The sequence below is a fragment of the Hypanus sabinus genome, chromosome 20 (genome assembly GCF_030144855.1).
Source record: "Hypanus sabinus isolate sHypSab1 chromosome 20, sHypSab1.hap1, whole genome shotgun sequence".
Taxonomy (NCBI): Eukaryota; Metazoa; Chordata; class Chondrichthyes; order Myliobatiformes; family Dasyatidae; genus Hypanus; species Hypanus sabinus.
The window spans coordinates 37,108,593-37,131,208 of record NC_082725.1 but is presented as its reverse complement, the minus strand read 5'-3'; the positions used below and the strand labels follow the sequence as shown (position 1 = coordinate 37,131,208).

The window sequence follows — 22,616 nt, the reverse complement described above, 5'->3', positions numbered from 1 at the left end:
GAGCATTGGACAACCAGAAGAAAAGATACCTGGAGTTATCAGAAAGTTTGTAATATTTGTGTCTTAATAATCTCAAAGTAAGTTTTGGACTCCATGGCTACATCAATCCTAAGACTGCTCTGCCTCATTGTAAACTCTGGTTGTCCTTTTACCTTACCTTAGCTACTGTATGTCTAGATAACTCTGGATTCTTGATCCTCCTGGAGTTTGATCACTCCATCATTGGTGGCCACAATTTTACTACCATGAACCAGGATTTGGAATTCACTCTATCTTCGGTAGTTTAGATGCAGCATAAATTCCACCTCCTTATCTAAGTTATGTACCTTAATCTCAAGGTAGTGGACTTGGATGATCAGACATGACCAGAGCAGGATCAACGGGTTTAATAACCTACCCATGCAAATTGATATGTTATTCATGTATGGCTCTACGTCAAACTGTATTTAATGCTCTTGTGATGCTTTGCCAAGTTTGGAAAGTGATATTTAATTTGTGAAAAAGTTGGTAGTTTAGTCCACACTAGCAATCAGTATTGTTTACACGATTCATTTTCTCCCCCTCTGCACATTGGGTCTGTTTGTCAGTCTTTCTTTATGGGTTCTTTGTGTTTCTTGTTTTGTGTCTGCCTGTAAGGAGATGAATCTCAAGACTGTATAATGTACACATACTTTGAACTTGTTGGACAGAAAATGCATGTAACATATGTGAAAGGCACATCCATTTTATTAAATTTAATAAATATTTATAGTTCGCTCTGAGAAAAGGTCTCTTCAGAAGATAACTTTAGTATTAAAAGTTACAACTTGTAGTCTTGCAATCAAAGTTTCTTTTTTGTTGGTGGAGGCCAGAGCTATCTGTTTTCAAATCAGTTCAGAAAGTTGCAACAAATTGGGCCTTGTATTGCAAGTTAAAATGGAGTATTGTTTTATCACGTATTCTTGGCTGATTTTTTTTTTAATATAATGAGTGCGTTGTCCTTTTTGTTCTTCTTCTATCAATTTTGATGTTATGACCACAGATCTTTAAAATGGAATGGATATTGATAGCCTGATTCATTTACCATAAGGGATCAGGGATGGAAGAAAGACAATAACTAATACTGGAAAGTGGAAGGATTTAATTCTCACATTAATCCCATATGAATCAGCTGAGGGAATCCAGGGCACTACATCAATGGTCACACAGTCACTTTTCAGCAGGTGGTGTAATGAGGGATTGCAGACAGCAAGTTGGTTAAGCATCACTGTGAGCTAACAATTTGAAAACAACATACAGATTTTGATCCTTTCAAATCCGAGTGGAGACCGTATTGAGGGAGCTGAGGATGTGTTATAGAATCATGGGCACAGAGGAAGGATCCTTGGCTTGTTGTACCTTTGTTAGCTCTGTGGAAGAAAAACCCGATACAGTTAGTTCCACTCCTTTTTTTAAAAAACTACTTCTCGTTTGCCACTAGGATCCATTCAAGCAGCACGTTCCAGGTCACCAGGACCTGCTGTGTTTAAAAAAAAACTCCAGAAATATCTGATTCTTTCAAATCTTTTAACCGTGATTGATCCCCTTCTCCCAGCAGAAAAACATGTTTCTACTTAATTACTTCAATAATACCTTCCATCATTTTGAACAGTCCTAGTATATTACAGACCAACCTTCTCTGGTTTAATGAAACATTTCTATCCTCTCCATATAAGTGAAATTCTGGATCAGACTATCACCCGAACAGGTAGTAAATCAGGTCAGTCTTGGAAGTGATGGTTGTGGTTATGGCCAGATGTTGCTCAGAAATCACATGAAATCTGAATTTCACCCAACTTGTAACTAACAGGACTGTGTAAAGTAGGACTGTGGAACAATAGGATCTTGATGAACTATGGATGTCATAATTATAATGGGGAACATACCCCTACCGGAGGTTTCTAAGGTTCAGAATTCACAAGTTTGTTGCATCCTCTGAAAAGAGTGAGTAGGTTGGCCTGCCTCCTTTACATTCTTCAACCTAGTCTTTAAACACATTTCCCTGAAGACATCACCTCACTAATGTGGGTGTAATTTTATTTCTGCAATGATCGATGAAGTGAAGAAAGTTTTTGATAAATCTGATCATCAGCCAAAACAAGCCTTGAGTAACTTATTGCGAATTCTAGATGCACATCCCAGCATATGGAGAACTGCATGGAACAGAAGGTTCACACAAATCAGCGAGAAAGTTATGAAGAATTTAAAAGAAAGGAGATTGAATCTCTGCCACCAACAGCTACCCCCACCCTATGCTTTCATCACAGGATTAGCCATTTGAAAAACACATGGAGAGAATTTGGGCTGTTTGGAGAATAAAGATCAGAGTGTTTGGCAGATGCAAGCATTAAGAGAGAGCTCTCTTCGCAGCAGGTTTCCTTGGTAATCCTGCTTGTCAGGAACATGTCTAACAGAAGCAGGCAGTAGGAAACTACAAACATGTATATTTCTCAACAAACACAGGAACAACTCATGGAATTTTATTGGGATGCAAAACATTTGGTGTTTGATTTAGTTGAGTAATGGAGACATGGAGGATCTACCAGTTTTCTTTCTGTTCCCACTACCACTTTGTTACTGGAAGAAGAGGATTTAGTGTAATTGAGGTTTCGTGGTCAATGAGGACTTGATGAGCTAATGGGACTGTTTCCAGGCTGTGTATTTCTACCGCTCCTAAGAAAATCTGTCTTCAGTTTATATTTTCATGTCTGTATTGACAACTAAGAATTTATTGAGTACCTTACCTGCAGCTGGAATTTCTGCCTTAAAACTGGAAGGCCAAATTAAACTGGAGCCTTTTGTAGAACGTGGGCCTGGAGTATTGTGCTTAATTTCAGTCTTCTTATATAAAAAGGATGTACCTGTCAAAGAGGGAGTGCAGCAAAGATTTACCAGATTAATTCCTATGATGGTGTTTCTATCATACAATGAGCAATTGACTTGGCCAAACTCACACTCCCACGGAACAGTGAGAGTTAATCTCATTAAAATATACAAAATTGTTCTGGGGCTAAACAATCCTCTTGTCTACTGTATCTAAAATCAGGACTCACAGTCTCACCGTATAGTCCATTCAAGCCTGAAATATTTCTTCACACTGGTGACACGAGTGAATCATAGGAATTCTATATCCTGGATTCGAAATAGTTCAAATAAAAATAGACTTCTACATAGCAAAGAAATCAAGTAATATAGTGTAACACCTGAGTAGCACTGGTCTTTTTGCGTGTGACTAGTCAGCTCACTTATTGAGAAAATCAAACTACGCTTGCTACTAGCAGGCCATCAGAAGATTCTCGTGGAAGGAGGCAGTGAATAGAAACCGCACAGTTCTGGGAATAAGGTTTTGTTTATAAGAAAAGAACAATATGTACAAAATATTTACACGAGCAAGAATAATTCCAAATTCAAACATTCTGTTTAGGTTCCAAATCTTAGATATCAACAAATGCCAAATTCCTGTTTAGTTACAATTAGTGATATTCATTAGAATAACTTTTATTTCTCCAATTTCTCTAACTAATTAGATCTAGTGTTATTCTCTATTTAAAAGTTTACAGATTAAGTTTTCCTTTTCACTTATCCCTAGTTAGTTAGAAAACCAAATATAATTCCCATTCTCAAGTATTATAGTTAACTTCAGTTTCAGTTCCAGACGGTACATTTACAAGTTTAAATTCAAAATTCAGGAATTATATATACAGTTTAACCCTTTTCATGACAATTCTCCTACATCACAACTCTTAAACAAAGTAAATCTCATTCAGTAACTTATCAGAGTCTTTGCAAAAATATTCAGTTCTTGCTGAGAATCAAATTTGGATTCTTCGAATGAAAATAAACTTAAACATCCAGCCATATTAAATCCTCTGCATCATTACACATTCTATTCCCGCGCTGGTTCTTCCTCTTGGGTAACTCACCATCTTGTTTCTTGGTTCATTGGAATGAAATAGCTTATCATCCACAAAAAGTTAGTTCACAAGCTTGTACAAAAACTTGACCAAATCCCTTGGTATGATTTTACAGAACTAATTCCTGACTACATGGTGGGGATTTTGGACACTCATCTCTGCCGATATTGTCTGATTAAAGCTGCTGCGTGCTATAGCCATAGCTTCACTAAATCTTTTATCACTATTGTCTCTCCTCCAGGGGTTTCACCCTGAGGTTTTCAAGTTAGTACGGTAAAGATAGTTACTACTAATTCCAGTCTTAATGGTTCATGTCTTCAGATTCTAATCATTGCTGCAATTCTCTCCTTCAATTCTCTGCCTTTGTATAGCATTTTTTTTTTCAAATTCTTTTTTTAAATTGGTAAACCTCATTTTCATCCCTCCACAGGTAGAACTTTCTAACAATACGATTTTGGATTTAATTAACCTGGGTTGCAATAGGAATAGAAGGGACAGAGTTGAAATAAACAAGAATCAACAATGATCTGGTTGAAAGGCAGACACAGGTTCAATAGGCCAAATGTCCTCTTGCTTCAATTTCTTAATTCGTATTTTTCCAAAACTATCTTCCCTTCTGCTAAGTGCCCTCAGCCTTGTTCAGCCATGTTCTCTGGTCCCTCTCTATATAACTATTATGATATCTTGTTCAAATCCTTCCAATGTCTTGCCTCTCATTATTCTATAACTTTCTTGATTCCTACAATTCTCTCCATTCCTCCAAATCTGGCCACTTATGGTGTTTCATTTGTTGCTCTATTGATGGCAGTGACTACAGCTCTTTAAGATTTAGTTCTTAAATTAATGAAGTTTCATCCTTCTTATTTAAAAAAATTCTTAAAGCCTACATATAAAACCAAAGTATTGATAATCTGTTCTAGTAGCTATGTTGTTTTGAGTTGGGTTCAGATACTTAATAAAAAAATGTTTCTCATAACCAATTCATTTAGTGGTGTCAAACTCTGCAACTGGACTAATTCTTCATTTTTTTACACCTGAGTGAGTACAATGGCACTTGTCCTCCTGGTTTTTCCTGTTTAAATCTCCCTGAACCTCATGAGGACACCTTACCATGAGCAAATCTCTGATTGTCTTGCATTGTTGAGGAGGCCATGTCTCATCTATTCAATTACAAGATGTGGACATCTCCAACCAGGCCATTGAGATTGACAATCCTTACCAACCTTGAGCTGGAGGTGATATTATTTTGTAATCCATTGAAACCTATGCAGTATCTGGACTCTCATGTTGCTTTGGTTTCTAGTAGATATTTATTGTTGTGGAATAACAACTCTGCACTATTAAATAGGGAAGGAAAACTGAGAATAAGCTCCTGCTTGATAGTATCTCAGTGCAGGAAGACATACCCACTGAGTGGAGATCCCATGGACCAGGCTAAGAGGGAGTAAGTCTTGGAGGTTCCCACATTGAGACACTTCATAGTTTTTTCATTGCTTCAACAAAAAAAATTCTAAGGAGACTTAATAGTTTAAGCCTTGGGTTTATATCAACCTGCTATCTCTAAATATATTGATTTAAGTCAGTGTAATCTGCTTGCGTTAACCTGGAATAAATAAAACAAAGCCTTATACAAATTTGGTGAGCCTAAAACAATTAGCTTAAATCAGGTTAGCAAGTTGGAGTCCCTGAATAAATTAAATCAATGTTAATGTTAACCTGGTGATCCTAATTAAGTTAATTTGCAGCAAACAGAAGAATGGGGACTTTAAATAGATCAATTCAAATTTTAAAATTGGGATGTTTTTCTAACATTTACCAATGTTTTTATATTTACAAGGTGCATTCAGAATCATGACTTTGTCAGTTGCGATTGATTGTGACAGTCCGGTTTTTAGGCATTGCTCCTATCAACTGGAATGCCGTCACGTATCTTTTGTTTGATGTATAGCTTAAACAAAGTCAGTCAGCAAACAGCTGACCACTAAATTGGTGAAAATACACCTGTGTTTTAAAAAGAATATTATTGTCTTAATAATAAAGACAATTTCTGTGAATGGTAGTCCCTCTTGACTTATCCTTGAAGGAAGTAGACAAAACTTCTACCACAACCTAGATCTGCTGGCTTTGGTTGCCCTTAGATTACCCAAAGTAACAGAGATGCTGATCAGTTTATTAAACACGATCACAAAAGCACTACCTGCAGCTGTGTAGTGCTCAGCCCACCCTGAAACTGCCTTGCAGCAGACAGGGATTTACTCCACCTGCAAAAATTCATATTTTGACTTTGCTTTTCATGTTCTCTGCCATTCAAGTTTCCTCTGTGGGCAATGTAGTGTGTGATAGACGTAAGGTGCAGGAACCAAACCTGAATAGTACAGTCACAATTATGCTGCTGTTAAAGGCAGTTATGTTGTCCCCACCTACAGACTTGGGTAGTTGTGTTGGTAGCCTGTACTTGTCTCCTTCTGGTTTTTAATCAGTGTAAACGTCAGTGTTTCATCACACATCCTGGTAAGACCACTTGCTCAAGTTAGCCCACAGCTCACAACTATCCCAAACTATCCTCAGAATGAAGCATCAAGCGGAGCAGTTATTTTTGATCACTAAACTGTGTAGCAGCTGGTGGGTTGCAGAGCCGGCATACTTTTACAGTTGGATTCACATCTCCTGGCAATTTTGTACAGTGCATATTCCAAGAGAATTATTGTTAAATAGAAGATTCTCTTGATTCAGTTGGCGCTGGTGACAACAAAGATGGATAAGCCAACACTTCTCATATCATCTTGTAGGTTATGGAGGGAAGGCAGGATAATGGGGTTGGGAAGGGTAATAAATCAGCCATGGTGGAACTGTGGAGCAGTCTCAATGGGCTGATTGGCCTAATTCTGGTCCTACGTCCTATGACCTAAAGGATAAATAATTATTAAATTGCCACATAAATGTACAGCAAGGATTGCTGATCAAAGAACAACACAGATGCAGTGATTCTTTTTGATTGTCTCGAGGCTAAAAATGTATGTCCTTACTGACCTGACTCTCAGGAAAAGATAAAATAACCAACAGTAACTTTATATATGTGAAAAATCTTAATTCAGATGTCATCTTACTAGAGGCTTGATGACAATAACCGGTTGGCGAACAGTGTTTTAGTTATTCAAGTTCAAGTTTAATTGTCATTGACCATCTATGAATACCCATGAATACAGTGAAATGAAACAGGATCGAGGTGCAAAACACAGTACCAATGGTCATACACAGCACAAGGCAGACATAGGGCGCATAAGTAAAATACAGTAACACAAAAAATATATAGTCGAGATCTCTGAGTCCACGTTGATGCAGCAGTATGCAATCGAGCACAATACATCATGTTTTCCCCCGTGTAAACTTGAGTTGTGGGTAGGTGTTGGGCAGCACTGACTGCAACATGTACGCTGTGCCACACTGCCTCCAACACTCCAACGGAGAGCACCAATTCCAACTCCTTCCCTCCAAGCAGCCACAATAGGCGACGTCACAGCTTGAGGCCACAAAGTTCTTCCATTGTTTGCCTACATATCAGTCTCACAGCATTCTCATATCTGTGTCTCACAGCATTGCACATTAACAATGTCCAACAGGGTCTTGGGATCCAAGAAAAGCAACCAGGACAATCACCTGCATTATTTTATTAACTAATGCTTTGGAAGATGTATTAGCCTGGCTGTTATTCTGTGATGCACTAAAAAAGAGGTTAAAGTTACACAAGTATCTGAGCAGAATCCTTCGATTCATCTTCCATTGAGTAAATTTTGTTTTGCTTCAAGGTTTCTGCTATAGATTATACAGGCTGCTGTAGCAAAGAAAGCATTCATACCTGCTAATGTACATGATTAAAGCATCTTTGTTAAAATTTGGTAATAGGTTGGTTCTTTCTTTCTGTATGCTTAAATGTATTTTGTTTCTGCTGTGGGTGGAAACTGAGTATCAAGCTACAGGGGGAGTGAATAAAAGAATCTCCACCTTGGCACATTGACTAGCCTGGAGCATTCATGTTGAACAATTCGTCTAGTTTGCAGAATTCAGATCAAAGGAAGGTTTAGCCGAGTGTGTCAATGTCATGTCTGGACAGATTCAGGTAACAGCTGACATTCAAAGCCTGCGATCAGTTGGAAATCTATTTCCCCTGGTGCCTTCACAAAAGCTGAAGGTGTCTGTTTCTGACCACACCAGGTGGACTCTTGTTAAATACAGACAGGTATTTTAATCTAAACTCAACTGCTTTGTTTAACTGTTTAGTGGAGCATAAATGATCTGTTAAGTGTGGAGATTATCATGAGCCATAATAAAAGTTGGCCATTTTGTCCTTGTCCATATTTCATATTGAACAAAGCAGATAAATGTGAACTGACAAACCACAAGGAAATTTAACTAATCTGACAAATCCATTTAAAGAGGAACATAGACTCTGTCAGATGGTGAAATATTAAGGCCATCTTGATTGTCTTTCATTATTCTGGTGGCCGCATGATAATAAAATTAATGATTAATTTTAGATACCAGTCATTGGCAATTAGTCTTCAAGACACTTGCACATGATGAGAAAACACTAATAGCAAGGAACTCTTGGAACCATGTGGATGAAGCTGTTCTAAAGAGCTTTTGGTTTTACAAACTAGACCAGATTTAAAAATCTGCAGGTATTTCAAATGTTCCTTTTGCTTATTTCCACAATTCTTTTTACTCTCAACTCTATAGCCTTTATAATATGATCACAGGCCAATCTTGTGTATGCATTTAGTTGATGATTTTTTTTTCATAGATCCAAAATTATCTATACCCGCAGAGCATGTTTACAATTTACTATGCTATGGATCTTTCAGGACCTGCAATTTGACATATTCTGTATGAAAGTTACTCATCCCATTTGGTTTTGTACAAATCAAACAACAGTTGTTTTCTCTGTCTGGGCTGTGAAAATCTGGTCACTAATGCAGATCAAAGCCTGAAATTTGGGCAATGTTTATTCCCTGTACAGGAAAATAACTTTTAAATGGAAGGTTTAAGGTCTGATTTTACTGTAAAATATATTTTATAGTCAGGAGACTTTAATTGTACTGTTAACAGCAACATATGTACATGGGTGGCAAATACAAAAGTTTAATTATAATGTTTGCATTTAACATGATGGGCTAGACTGCAAAAGAGAGGAAGTGCTCTCTCTTTTATAGTGTCTTCCTATTTAGAACCATATTTACTTGTAGCCCTGCAACTTGCACTCTCTCAGGTGCTGATCAATTCCTCTTTGTTTTTTATTTGTAATATACTTGCATTAATGGGTAATTTATGATAACCTATTAATTTTCCAGCATATCTTTTCATGTGAGATGAAAGCAGAATAGCCAAAGAAAGCTAAGGAGGTCACAGGGAGAATATGCAAACTGCTTACAGTCTGCAATGGATGTCAGGATTGAGACTGGGTCCTTGGATCTGTGAGGCAGCAGCACCGATGTTTCAGCACACTGCCACCCATATTGTGCTTGGGGAGGGTACAACAAAGATTCACCACAATGAGACAAGACCTGAAAGGTTTGAGTATGTGCTGTGTAAACTTGGATTGAAGAGATTTACTAGGATGTGGCCTGAATTAGAAGCCATGCCTTACGAGGATAATTCCAGTGAATCAGGGCTTTACTCTTTGGAGCAAAGGAGGATGAAAGGTGACTTGATAGAGGTGTACAAGATGAAAAGAGGCATGGATCGAGTAGACAGCCAGAGACTTTTTTCCCCAGGGTAGAAATGGCTGATACAAAGAGACATATCTTTGGGGAGTGGGTGGTGTGGTAAGGTTTTTACATAGAGAGCAGTGGGTTATTGGAAGGTGCTGCAAGCGGTGGGGTAGTAGAGGCAGATATATTAGGGACATCGAGGGAACTCTTAGGTAGGCACATGGATATTAGGAAAATGGTCGGCTGTGTAGGAAAGAAGGGTTAGATTGATCTTAGTTGAGGTTAAAATATTGCCAAGATATCATGGGCCTATACCGGACCTTAATGTTCTATGGCCAAGGGTGGAATTGTGTAAGGGATTTATTTTTGGCAAAATAAAAGAATCTTCAAATTGTTACCAGAAAATGTGGTTACAGAGCGCATGTGGATAAAGCAGGGGTTCTCCATCAGGGGTCCCACATCTCCTCGGTTAATAGTAGTGGTCCATGGCATAACAAGGTTGAGAGCTCCTGGTTTAAAGGAAGCTAGGTGACACACAAGGTAGAAAGGAACCACAGATTAGGTTAATGAGGCTAATTGAAAATAGGTAACAAAAAGTGTGTGTTATCTAAAACTTCAAGGTAGACATGCTGTGAAAGTCAAGAAAGGCATATAAATAAAATAAGCAAAAGGATGTAATACAAATGGTGAAGGAAATCTGTAAATTCCCGACTCGAAGGCTTAGGGCAACAGGTTTTATTTGGACGTTGAGACCACAAAGAGATTTTATTTAGATGGGGCTACTGAAATGTGTGGAGAAAAACTGTATGAACTTCCATGAAGTGCATTATAGGCCATGATTTTATTCAGGGTGGAGCAGGTCGACGTGTCTGGATGGCCTCCTCCAATCTCTGTGTTGCTTTCATTACTAAGAAAACTTTCATCCTATCACTTGTCTAGAAACGTAGCTAACTCTTTCATAAATAGCCATCGCCTTTAGATGATGAGGTAGATGGCCATCAGATACAATTTTTTGCAGCTGCTGTTTAGGACTCCCTATGAATCCTCTACTTTGAGAACCACCACAAGGCTGCTTGTGCCTTCATGGTTCATCAGAATATGCTAGTGGAGCACTCTTTATTGAATCTGATATTTTGAGGTTAGCAAAAGCACCATCTCATAACAAGCCTTTCCTTTCTCACAGACTGGCATTAATACTTCTCCTGTCTAGCCAAATAGAAGTTAAGAAGAGTAGTATGTAACATCAGTGGTATTTGCAAGAGAATGTATTTCCCTTCAGAGCATTAGTGGTAATAATATCTGGACTGACATGTCACTATAATTCATCATTGAGGGTAGATAAGAGTTTATTAGAACAATAAGATGCTGGTGGAAATATGGAAATACTGCAGTATGCAATTAGTCAGGGTTCAATAATGTCCTTTGCAATCTTAGATAAACACATTTCCTGGAGTTGAGATAGATTTGCAAGTTAGGGAGATTTATTGAACATGTAATGAGATATTGTTGATTGGGTCTCTTGGATGAACGGGAGATTGACAAATACATGAGGGAGAAAGGAATAGATGGTTAGGGTGAAAGGGAGTGATAGATAGTGGCAGTAGATGACTTTTGTACTGCAGTAGTATTGACAATCACTCATTGAGTTTCTATGTTGTGTGCCCTGTTTCTCAGATTTGGGTCCTTGAAAGGAAACGTGGGTGTAATCAGATGGGAGTGGAAAGTGATGGAATGAGTTTGGGTACCTATGAGTTTCTTTGAAAATGTTTCAATGTGTTGTCATAGCTGTTTAAAATTTTCTAAAGTTAGAACATTGAGCCAGCTGCAAAAACTCTCTGATTGATCTATTCCTTTTCTATATAGGCCAAGAGCCAAATGAGTACATGAAGTGGCGGGGTAGCGGTTAAGAGGGTCGCTATTACAGCTCGAGGCATTCTGGAGTTAAGAGTTTAATTCCTGCTACTATCTGTAAGGAGTTTGTACATCCTTCCCATGATTGTGTGGGGGTTTCCTCTGGGTGCTCCGGTTTCCTCCCACATTCCAAAGATGTACGGCTTTGTAGGTTATTTGGTTATCCAAGTTTAAGCCTTAGGTTCAGCCAGCACGTGTTTGTCTAGGGGAGGACAGCCTCTGGCCCTGCCAAACTGAGAAATTTTGCTTGTGCGGATGCTGTGTGATGTGTTGCCCAGTTACAAATCTGAACCGCAAAACATCAGACAGTACACCATATGTAATTAAATGATTGAACTTTATAAATCGGTTTCGGACTATAGGGTTAGTAAAGAAAATAAAAAGAAAAAAGGGTCCATTTTAATGAAACTGTCTAATGTGCACGTTGGAGCTCACCATTTCATCCAGTCGTTTCCCATCAACCTTAGATCGTGGCCAATCTTTGAACCCATCTAATCCATCCGGCAGTCTACCAAATCTCTCCATTCGTGTCTTCTCTTTTCATCTCTCACCAACAAAAGACCACAAAATCCCTGCTCCCAGACCCACAAGAAAGAACAGCATGCCCCTCATTGGTGAACATATATTCCAAAGGCCCCATTATCTCTTGTCATAACCCAAACATTGCTACTACAGGGAAACCATTGCCTTAGCAGTGAAACAGTACAGAGAGGCCATTACATTAGCAGTGAAACCTTACAGAGTGTTACACAAGTACAATTTTATTGTCACCTGACTCTGTGTGCATGTGTGTGTGTGTGTGTGTGTGTGTGTGTGTGTGTGTGTGTGTGTGTGTGTGTGTGTGTGTGTGTAGATCATCCCTCTGGACAACAGTGCAACAACAAAACATATACCACACACAGTATTAAAGCAAAATATTACCATAAATAAGTTAATAATCTAATTCAAAATGCATGTAGTGCACAGCACCAGTGGCAGGGTATTCATTAGTCTCTCAGCCTGAGGGAAGAAGCTGTCTGGCAGTCTTAGTCCTGATGTTTCTGTACCTCCTTCCAGATGGTAGAAGGTCAAGGAGATTGTGGGATGGATGAGAGAGACCCTCAGCAATGCCTCAGGCCCTTTGTTTGCAATGCTCCTGGTAAATGTCACAAGTAAGGGAGAGGGAGAAACCAGTGCGTTTTGCTGTCATCTGTAAGGTCTTGTGGTTCCATGCCACACAACAGTGCATTGTAAGTTGTCCTGTTATAGGCTTGTGTTAAATAGGTGGCTGGTGCAGCTTGTTGAACCAGAATGCCCTGTCCTACACTGTATCCATACAATAAACGCTCATGGTTGTGGGCACCAGTAGCATAGCGGTTAGCACGGCACTATTACAACTCAGCATGTTGGAGTTTGCAGTTCAATTCCGATGCTGCCTCTAAGGGGCTTGCACGTTCAATGTGGGTTTCCTCCCACAGTCCAATGATGTACCAAGTAGTAGCTTCACTGGCCATTGTAAATTGTCCTGTGATCAGGCTAATGTTAAATAGGTGGGTTGCTGGGCAGAGCAGTTTGTTTTCGCTGTATATGGTGTCATGATTGCTGGTGGAAGTGTAATCTGAGTTCTGATTAACCCATGACGTCACGTGTTAGGGGCTGAAAGTTTTCTTTATCTACTATTCCACAAAGGGCATGAAGAGTAATGTAGTACATATAATAAATGGACTTGTGAAGTCGGGTGTCTGCCATTCAAGTTATGGGTATTCCCGGCAAGTTCATTCCTGAATGCCCTGTTGGTCAATACTTGGAACTTAGTGAAGATCACGAAGAAAATAAGGATTGGAAGGTACAAGAATGCAGCTGCTGGAATCTGAAACAAATGAGAATGCTGGTAATACACAATATTCAGCCCATGTCTGCAGAGAGAGTACAGAGTTAATAATACAAGTTGGTGATGTTTTATTAGAACTGGCCTGTGGTGTGCCTATGCAAAAGTTGAGATGTTATTCCTTAAGCTTACATTGATGTTTTTATTTTTATTTATTGAGATACAGCACTGGACAGGGCTTTTCAGCCCTTCGAACCGTGCAGACCAGCAACCCCCAACTGAACCCTAAGCCCGATCACAGGACAATTTACAATGACAAATTAACCCACCCGATAGGTCTTTGGACTTTGGGAGGAAACTGGAGCACCTGGAGGAAACCTACGCCTTCAGGAGGAGGATGTACAAACTCCTCACAGAAAGCGGTGGGAACTCTGATCTTAGGAACAGTGTCACAGGTCAAGGAGGTTAAAGAGGGAGTGGGTTGGAGAATAGGAGTAAATGCACTGAAAGCTCAAGAGTTACCCATAGGGACTGAATGGGCATGCTCTGCAAAGCCATAGTAATATGGTTTCGCCCACTGACTCCACACTGACTATCGAGTTACAGTAGTCCTGCACTGATTTCATTTATTCCCTTCCCTCACCAGACTCTGCAAATAACCTCCACATCAGGGATAATTTATGGAGGCCTATTAACCTGCCAGGTTGTGCATCTTTTGTTTACAGGGTGAAACCGGAGTCCCTGGGGGGAAGCTTGCATGATGACATGGAGAACGTGCTATCTCCACAGAAACAGTGCTACGCGTTGGGACTCAACCTGGGTCACTGAAGCAAAAGGCTGTTTCTCTGGTCCAAATGTGTGAAACCTTTAGGTGGTGGGGAGGGGAGAGGTGAAAAAGCAGGTGATTTTGCCCACTTGAAAGCCGTAAGGGTAAGAAGGGTTGGTGTCAGTGGAGATGCACTAAATCAGTAAGTTAGAGGGTGAAAGCTTGAAGGGGGATGTGTCTGCTGGTGGATTCACACTGAGGAAAATACCAAGGATGGTTCTGTATGTGGAAGCTCATGGGGTGGAAAATGGGGGCAAAAGTGACATTTGCTTTGTATAGGAGTACAGATGAGACTCGAAGAGAGCATACACTCAGTGGCCACTATATTAGGTACACCTAATCTGTTGCTAATGCAAATTTCTAATCAGTCAATCAAATGGCTGCAACTCAGTGCATAAAAGCATGCAGTGATGGTCAAGAGGTTCAGTTGTTATTCAGGTCAGACACTAGAATGGAGAAGTAATATGATCTAAGTGGCTTTGATCGTGGAATGATTGTTGGTGCTAGACGGGATGATCTGAGTATCTCAGAGACTGATGATCTCCTGGGATTTTCATGCACAACAATCTAAAGACTTTACAGAGAATGGTGTGGAAAAAAAAAATCCAGTGAGAGGCAGTTCTGTGGGGAAAAATGCCTTGTTAATGAGAGAATCAGACGAGAATGGCCAGACTGGTTCAACCTGACAGGGAGGTGACAGTAACTCCAATAATCATGTGTTACAACAAGTTTCTCTGTAACTTCTGCCAACTCCAATGGGATCCCACAGGTTGAGTATTTCCAGCATTCTCTTTTATTTCAGATTTCTAGTGTGTCCAGAGTTTGAAGCAGGTTTTTATCTCATGCTTCTGTGTCCTGCTTTCAAGAGGGTGATCCCTTGCAAAGGCAGCAGAGCCCAATGACGTACCTGGTAAGGCTCTGAAAACTCTTGCCAACCAGCTGCTGGGAGCATTCAAAGATATTTTCAATCTCTCACTGCTACAGTCAGAGGTTCCCACCTCCTTCAAAAGGACAGCAACTATAAAGTGTCCAAGAAGAGCAGCATAAGCTGTCGTAATATCTATTGTCCAATAGCTCTCATTTCTATGGTGATGAAATGCTTTGAAAGGTTGGTCATGGCTAGAATCAACACTTGTCTCAGGAAGGACCTGAACCCACTGCATTTTGCCTATCACCATAATAGGTCCACAGCAGATATGATCTCAGTGGCTCTCCATTCATCCTTGAATCACCTGGACAATGCAAATACGTATGTCAGGATGCTGTTTATCGACTATGTTTAGCACTTAATACCATCATTCCCACAGTCCTGATCAAAAAGCTACAAAACCTAGACCTCTATACCTCCCTCAGTAACTGGATCCTAAACAGCAGACCACAATCTGTGTGGATTGGAAGTAAATTCTCTACTTCACCGACAATCAACACTGGTTCACCACAGGGAGATGTCCTTAGCCCATTGCTCTACTCTCTCTACACCCATGACTATGCGGCTAGGCATAGCCCAGATGATACAACCATTGTTGGCAGAATTTCAGATGGTGACAAAAGGGTGTTCAGGAATGAGATATACCACTTAGTGCATCAACAGCTTTGTACTCAATGCCAGAAAGACCAAAGAGCTGATTGTGGACTTCAGAAAGTATAAGATGAAGGACACAAACCAATCCTCATAGAGGGATCAGGTGGAGAGAGTGTGAACTTTTAAGTTCCTAGGTGTCAGTATCTCTGAGGACCAAACCTGGATCCAAAAATATTGATGCAGCTATAAAAAAGGCAAGGCAGCGGCTATATTTTATTCTGTTTGAGGAGATTTGCTTTGCAAATTAAAACACTCAAAACTTCTATAAAGATACCATGGAGAGCATTCTGACTGGCTGCATCTCCATTCGATATGGAGGCCTACTGAACAGGATCGAATTAAGTTGCAGAAACTTGTAAGATCAGCCGGCTCCATCATGGGCACCAGCCTCTGAAGTATCCAAGACATTTTCAAGGAGCGGTGCCTTAGGAAGGCAGTGTCTGTCATTGAGGACCCCCACCACCCAGGACATGCCTTGTTCTCATCGTTATTGTTAGGTAGGAGGTACTAAAGCCTGAAGGCACACGCTCAGCGATTCAGAAACAGTTTCTTCCCCTCTGCCATCCAATTTCTAAATCTACATTGAACTCATGAACACTACCTCACAATCTTTTTATTCCTGCTTCTTTGCACTAATTTTTAACTTGACTATTTAATAGACAAATATACTTACTGTAATTCAGTTTTTTTCCTCTATATTTATTTATCATGTATTTCATTAGACTGCTGCCAAAATATTTAACAAATTTCACGACACATACAGTACTGGTGATATTAAACCTGACTCTGATCTTCTGCTGATGTTCCCTGTATGGCACTTGAATCCATTGCTTTCCAGTTTGGGTGTAAAGTGTAACAGAAGATATACAGTGAGCCTCAAAATCAGAGTCAGATCACAGTGCCACCATAACAGAACAGGGCACTGCACGAATTAGTATATTAATCATCCCAATGGTAGGCAGCTGTTGATCCCAGGGGATCATGGGTTTGCACCTCTGGTGGACTATTGGTGGATTTGGAGAGCCAGCTGCTCCCCCTCTCCACATCACTGATGTAGACCAGGGGAAGAGCAAGCGCCGATACAGCTTGGCACCAGTGTCGTCGCAGAGATTGCCAGAGTGAAGTTGTAGACAACATCAAACTGCCTGAGGGACCCCTGCTCCGGATTTCTTCCTTGGGGTTTACTCCAGAAGCCTTTCCCATGGGTTAGTATGGCCGCATGCAGCAGAGGTTAAAAATCAGAATTTTCCTTCTCCTAGGCAGGCTGCCGTCCAAGGCTGACTAGCCCTACATGTCCGAAGCAAGGGGATTTGAGGCACCATTTGTCCACCTTTGACCCTTCTCTTGTCAGTAGGATCAGTTTCACTGGGCCTAGTAGCCAAGCCATACGTGTAGGCCAAGAGTTGGACTTGGTTGTCAGGGACTGTTAGAGACACACGCCATTTGGAGCACTTTATAGGTAGTGGGAACTTGACAACCTTAAGTCATCCCCATAGCAAAGCATAAACATCTAATTTATGAATGGAGTTGTATGATATGGGATGTGCAATGTGGGAAGGGGGAAAATATGAAATAATCTTGCAGCAAGCACATTCAGACGAAAGATCCCTCGATCATTTATTGATAGAGAAAGGGATCTTTAGTTTGTTCATGCAACAAATATATTAAATAAAAACGCTTCTTTTCTTCACAATATGAATTCCATTGTTTTGTGATTATGAATTCAACTGCTTGCTTTTCTGTTACAAGTGCCATGCCTTTCCCACCAGATTTTATCAGGAAGGACAATGCCAGGCCTCAGGAATATTTTTCATGCCACTGGATAGCATTGTCTTGGCACAGGTTCACTCATGCCTTGCCAAGGGTCTAACAGTCATTCATTATGCATGCCCATAAGGAATTGTAGAGAAAATTTCCAATTGTTGCAATAGAATGAAACTTGTGACTGAAAGCAATGCTTAGGACTGTGCATTCTCATCACTTATTGACTTATATGGAAGCTTATAGAATTAAAGCACAGAGGCCTTTTTGATCCAATTTGTCTGTGTATTTCAAAAATCTCACTTCCTAATTTAGCATAGCCTAATCCACCAGTAGAAACTCATCCCCCTTTCCTTAATGATTTATCTGCCTTCCTCTTGCATGCATCAATACTGCCGACTTCAACAAATCTTTGGGATCCTTAGTTCCAGTGAGTTAAACGATATTCTCCATTCCTGTTCTGGACACCATTCTCCAGTTCCTGTTAGACTTTATTAGCTAAGGCCTTGAAACACAGTTTTGTTTCGGCCCCACAAGTAGATACTGCTTTATTTTTTACCTTTGAAAGTTCTGCATAATTTAAAAGATCTCTGTTGCTCCCAGAGGAGAGAAAACATGATTACTGCTGGATGCTCAGTTTCTTTTTCTGTGCAACTTTGCTTCACAGTTTGTAATAGAGGAGACATAAAACAAAAACAGAAACTGTTGGAAATACTCCTCTGGTCAGGCCACGCTCATGGGAAGAGAAACGGTGTCAAGGTTTCATGTTGGAAACCCTTTATCAGAAAGCTGACATATTGACAAAACCTGTCTGACCTGAAATATTGACTCTGCTTCCCGTTCCATAGATGCTGCCTGTCCTGTTGAGAATTTCCATCTTTTTCTGTTTTTGTTTTAGATTCCCAGCATAAGCAGTTTATTTGATTCTCACTTCTGTTAGACTACTTTTAACGATTTAGGATTTCTCCCTGTTGTGTGAGTTAAATCTTTATCCTTTAACCAACCTTATGAGGATGTTATTGTCTTTGGAAGCTGTCTCCGTGCAAATTAACTGCTCCTTTTTTTTCCACATCACAACTTTCAAAATATCTTATTGCCTGCAAGTTGCTTTGGTTAGTTTATGGCTTACAGCTCCTTCATTTTATATCTTTACAAAAATTAAAATATTTTGTAAATGGTTTTATTACTTTCAAAGCCCTTTTGGAAATGCAGGTGGAATGAACACTTGCTTCTGTTTATACCTTCTGTAGGACTCGGAATCCCTTGACACCTACATACAGAACACACTTTCAGCTCTATACCCGCCATTCGAAGTCACTGCGGCCACTGTCCTGTGGCAACTCTTCCACGTAGTGGAGAAGTCATACCGAGGGGACGGACTCCGCTGTCTGATCGATTTCCTGGTGCCGGCGAAGCGAATCCTTCAGTGCATTCAGCGGGACACATGTGTGAGTAGACAGTCACCATAGGAAGCAAGGGCATTTATTGCCACTGGCTTAGGAACAGAGATAATACAGTAAAAAGTCTCGGTCTGCCCAAAATAGAGTGGATTTAGCAAGCTGAATCTTGTTAAATACAGCCAGCCATGTGTGATAGTGAAAAGTATTACTTAAACAGGTCTTTGATTTTGCACAGTCTTCAGAATACAAGCAAATAGTTATGTTGCTCTTAGAAGAAATCCTGAGGATTATATATGCTGAAAGAATATGATGATGGGATTTGCTGAACAGAGGCGATGTCTTGTGAAGTTTTCACAAAAATGCAACATAAAAGCATGATTTCTGGTTTTGTTCAGTCTGTACCTTTCTCACCTCCTAGTTGGAAGATTATAGATTTGAATCCTGATTTGAGTTCAGAATATCTCAACTAATACTTACATGCACTCAACCAGAAAGAGAGAATCTTTCAAATGAAGCTTTATATTAAAGCAACATCAGACCTTTCAGTTGCACACACTCAGCGATTCAGGACCAGCTTCTTCCCCTCTGCCATCCAATTCCTAAATGGACATTGAATCTTTGGACACTACTTCACTTTTTTTTAAATATACAGTATTTCTATTTTCGCACATTTTTTGGTAATCTACTCAATATATGTAATTGATTTACTTGTTTATTTATTATTATTATAATTATTTGATTTCTTTTTTTTCTCTCTGCTGGTTGATGTATTGCATTGAACTGCTGCTGCTAAGTTAACAAATTTCACATCACGTGCCGGTGATAATAAACCTGATTCTGATTCTAAAAAGAGCTTTAGAGATCTCCGGGTGTTTGACCAGTTCTAATCCCTCCTCTGTCACTTAAATTCATTATGCATTCTTATGGCACTAGTCAGTGAAATCCTGCTTTGTTCAAAATAACTATATTTCCTATATTACAACATGTATACCCTAAAAAACATTTCCATTTGCTGAGTGTTTTGGGATGACCAGGGTTGTAGCAAGTGTTGTAGCAAGGGTTGTAGCAACACATCACCTTCCTTTTCTTCCTTATTGCCTGCTTTCTACACTTACTAGCTACAAAGAAACAATTTGGATGGGTGTGATAGTGAGGACTTCTGACTAAATTCTGCAGCTAAGGTTTTGTAGTTGTCTCAATAAGTAAAGGTGAGATTGTTTGCTGAGGACTGAACATTGTAAAGCAACAGGATTTCTTTTCAAATTGTTTTCTAGCTGATGAAGAAGAAGATCATTAGTGTGAAAATATCACAATGAAACATCTTAGCAAGCATCTTCGACAGTGAAGATGTTTTGGACCTTTTTTAATCAGAAAGGATGAGCCCTGTTGTTTGTTCACATGTATTCATTGTATTACTGTTAATAAATGTATAACGGGGCAGACTGAAAAATATAAAGCATTTTATAAAATCTGTTCAAAAGTTATTAATATTAATCTTTTGAAAAGGCAATTGATAAGTAACATTTCTATATAGTATTAAAACCTTTTACTAACCGAATACTGATGAGTACACCAGGTGTGTGAGGATTTCAGAAAGTATCGTCCAACATTATGTGTTCTTGAAACCGTCTGGCTGGCACTAAGCCAGGATGAGACGTATCCTGTGAAAACATCTTACCGCTCCTGGGTTGTAAAAATCATTTGCTGCTTCATTCAGCAGCAAAGATAAACATCGCGTCTCTTTTTATTATGGGTGCAGTTTAACGAATTGAGGGGTGGCGTTACATGTCATGTGCTGGCAAGATTTTTGCGTGTGACACCTTGGACGCGTGTCATAGGTTGTATGCTGCTCAGCAAATGATAGTGAGGTACGGAGAGGAGGCTCTGAAGTAAAACAAAAGTAAGCTCAGATTTCAGTCACCACCTGTGGAGACAGAGAAAAAATTGTTTCAAAGGCCCAGGATTTTGGTGATGAAACATAAGTGAAAGGGAGAGGACAAATGGGCTGTAGGGGATATTAAGGGTGGTGTTAATGGGAATGGGAGAGGGCAGGATGTGACTCTGGCAGGCCTAAATGGGTGATGACCTTGCAGACCATGTAGGGTGCACAGAGAGAAGGGGCTATTAACCAAGGAGCACACAGCATTAATCAGCCACTGGTTGATTGGAAATGGACACAAACTGTAAAGAGGTGCGGGGTGATGAGCCTGCACACCAAGATAGGTGAATCTTGAATGGGTTGAGAAGACAGAGTGAACTACGTGTATGGCACAGGGTTAGTGGGCAGCAGGGAGGACCGCAAATAGATTAGGCAAAGTGAAGCTTAGGCAGATCTGAGAGGGAGGGGGCAGGCTGGAAATAAAATGGTCCTGGAAAACATTTGGTAGGGTGAATCTCAGGTGGACCTTTGAGAGTGAAGGGGTTCTTGGGGTTGGCTAAAACAGCTATCTGGAAGTGGCTGGCAGAGGGTTCTGCCCAGGTGGACGACCTGGCAATGTTTAGGGGGTATGTCTGTGCCTGGGTAACTGTTGAGAGTGAACACGAGTACCATTGAGGCGTTTTGGGACCATTGGACACTGGGGCTGAGTGCCCCTTGAGAGAGATTGGGAACATTTTAGTATAATTTAGTTCATCTAGTAACTCTATTAGTCACTGTCTTGTGTATGTATATTTGTAGTCATGTAGAATGTATTGTATTTGTAATAAGGGTACTTTGTAAAGAGAAAGAGGGTGAAGCCTAGCAGATTGTGTAGGGTGACCCAGGGGCTTGGATGGACAGAGCGAAGGGGGCTCTTAATGAGAAATGCACGACATTGGTTGGTCACAGGGTGATTGGATGTAGATGGTGAAATGTGACTCGGACATTGAAGGTGAGTCAGAAATAACCTGGGTAAATGGGATTAGTACAGGGATAGCAGGGCAGGGCTGGCTCTGAAGGGATTGTTTTTGTGGTTGTGTGACACTATGACTAAAAAAAGGGCACATTTAAAATTAAAAAATGACTGCATTTATCACTCTGGGTTGCGAGTACGATGCACTTGCATACAAGAACATCTGGGACTGTGCCATTGATCAAGTTCCACTCATTGTATGGATGATCATCAATCATTTGAAAACCATTTGCTCAGGGGTGTGCCCCTGAAGTGCCTAGTCCATCATCCCAAACAGGACTAGCAAGGCGTGCTGAGGGAAGAGAAACTGCCTTATTTGGTCTGTGTCAGGGAATTAGATGGCTGATATTTCTTGTAGGTAGTTTAATTCACCCTTTTCTGACCATCTCCTTTGAGCTCCTGTGATATGCTCCCAGCCAGTTAATTCCCTATCCTTTCTGTTCCATTGTTACCAATAGTGATCGGGGTTCTGATTGAAGTCTAAATCTCCCTCCCCTGTGGTGCTCACTCACCTTTTCTCTGCCCCTCTCATCATCGCGGATAGTCCAGGACCAGTGGTTGTGGTGCCACTGGAGGAAAGGTCGCTATGCCCACAAGGCTGATATCTACTGGGCAAATGCAAGCCTTGACGTTTGCCTGTTCCTACATTCTGAGTCTGTGCTGGAACAATGGGCAATGTGTCCGCATCCATGCCCCATGCCAAAACCTAGTGATCGGTGATCCAATCCTTTATTGGTTCAGGGTTCGATTCCTGCCAATGTTCGTAAGGAGCTTGAATGCATTTCCTACGACCACACG

General features: G+C 40.3%; 1 protein-coding gene and 1 long non-coding RNA gene across 3 annotated transcripts in view; one reads left to right on the top strand and one right to left on the bottom strand.

Annotated features, from left to right (window-relative positions):
• zgc:158766 (uncharacterized protein LOC100009641 homolog) overlaps positions 1 to 22,616 on the top strand; it is a 173,966-nt gene that overhangs the window by 62,966 nt on the left and 88,384 nt on the right. For both annotated transcript variants that reach the window (XM_059945321.1, XM_059945320.1), the window contains exon 2: positions 18,778 to 18,975. In XM_059945321.1, the coding sequence (XP_059801304.1) occupies positions 18,778 to 18,975 (198 nt within the window). The remainder of the gene's footprint in view (positions 1 to 18,777; positions 18,976 to 22,616) is intronic.
• LOC132378421 (uncharacterized) lies at positions 757 to 20,915 on the bottom strand. Its single transcript, XR_009507032.1, has 3 exons — positions 20,482 to 20,915; positions 2,763 to 2,879; positions 757 to 1,388 (listed from the first exon to the last, which is right to left on the bottom strand). It is a non-coding gene; the product is annotated as an uncharacterized LOC132378421 (long non-coding RNA).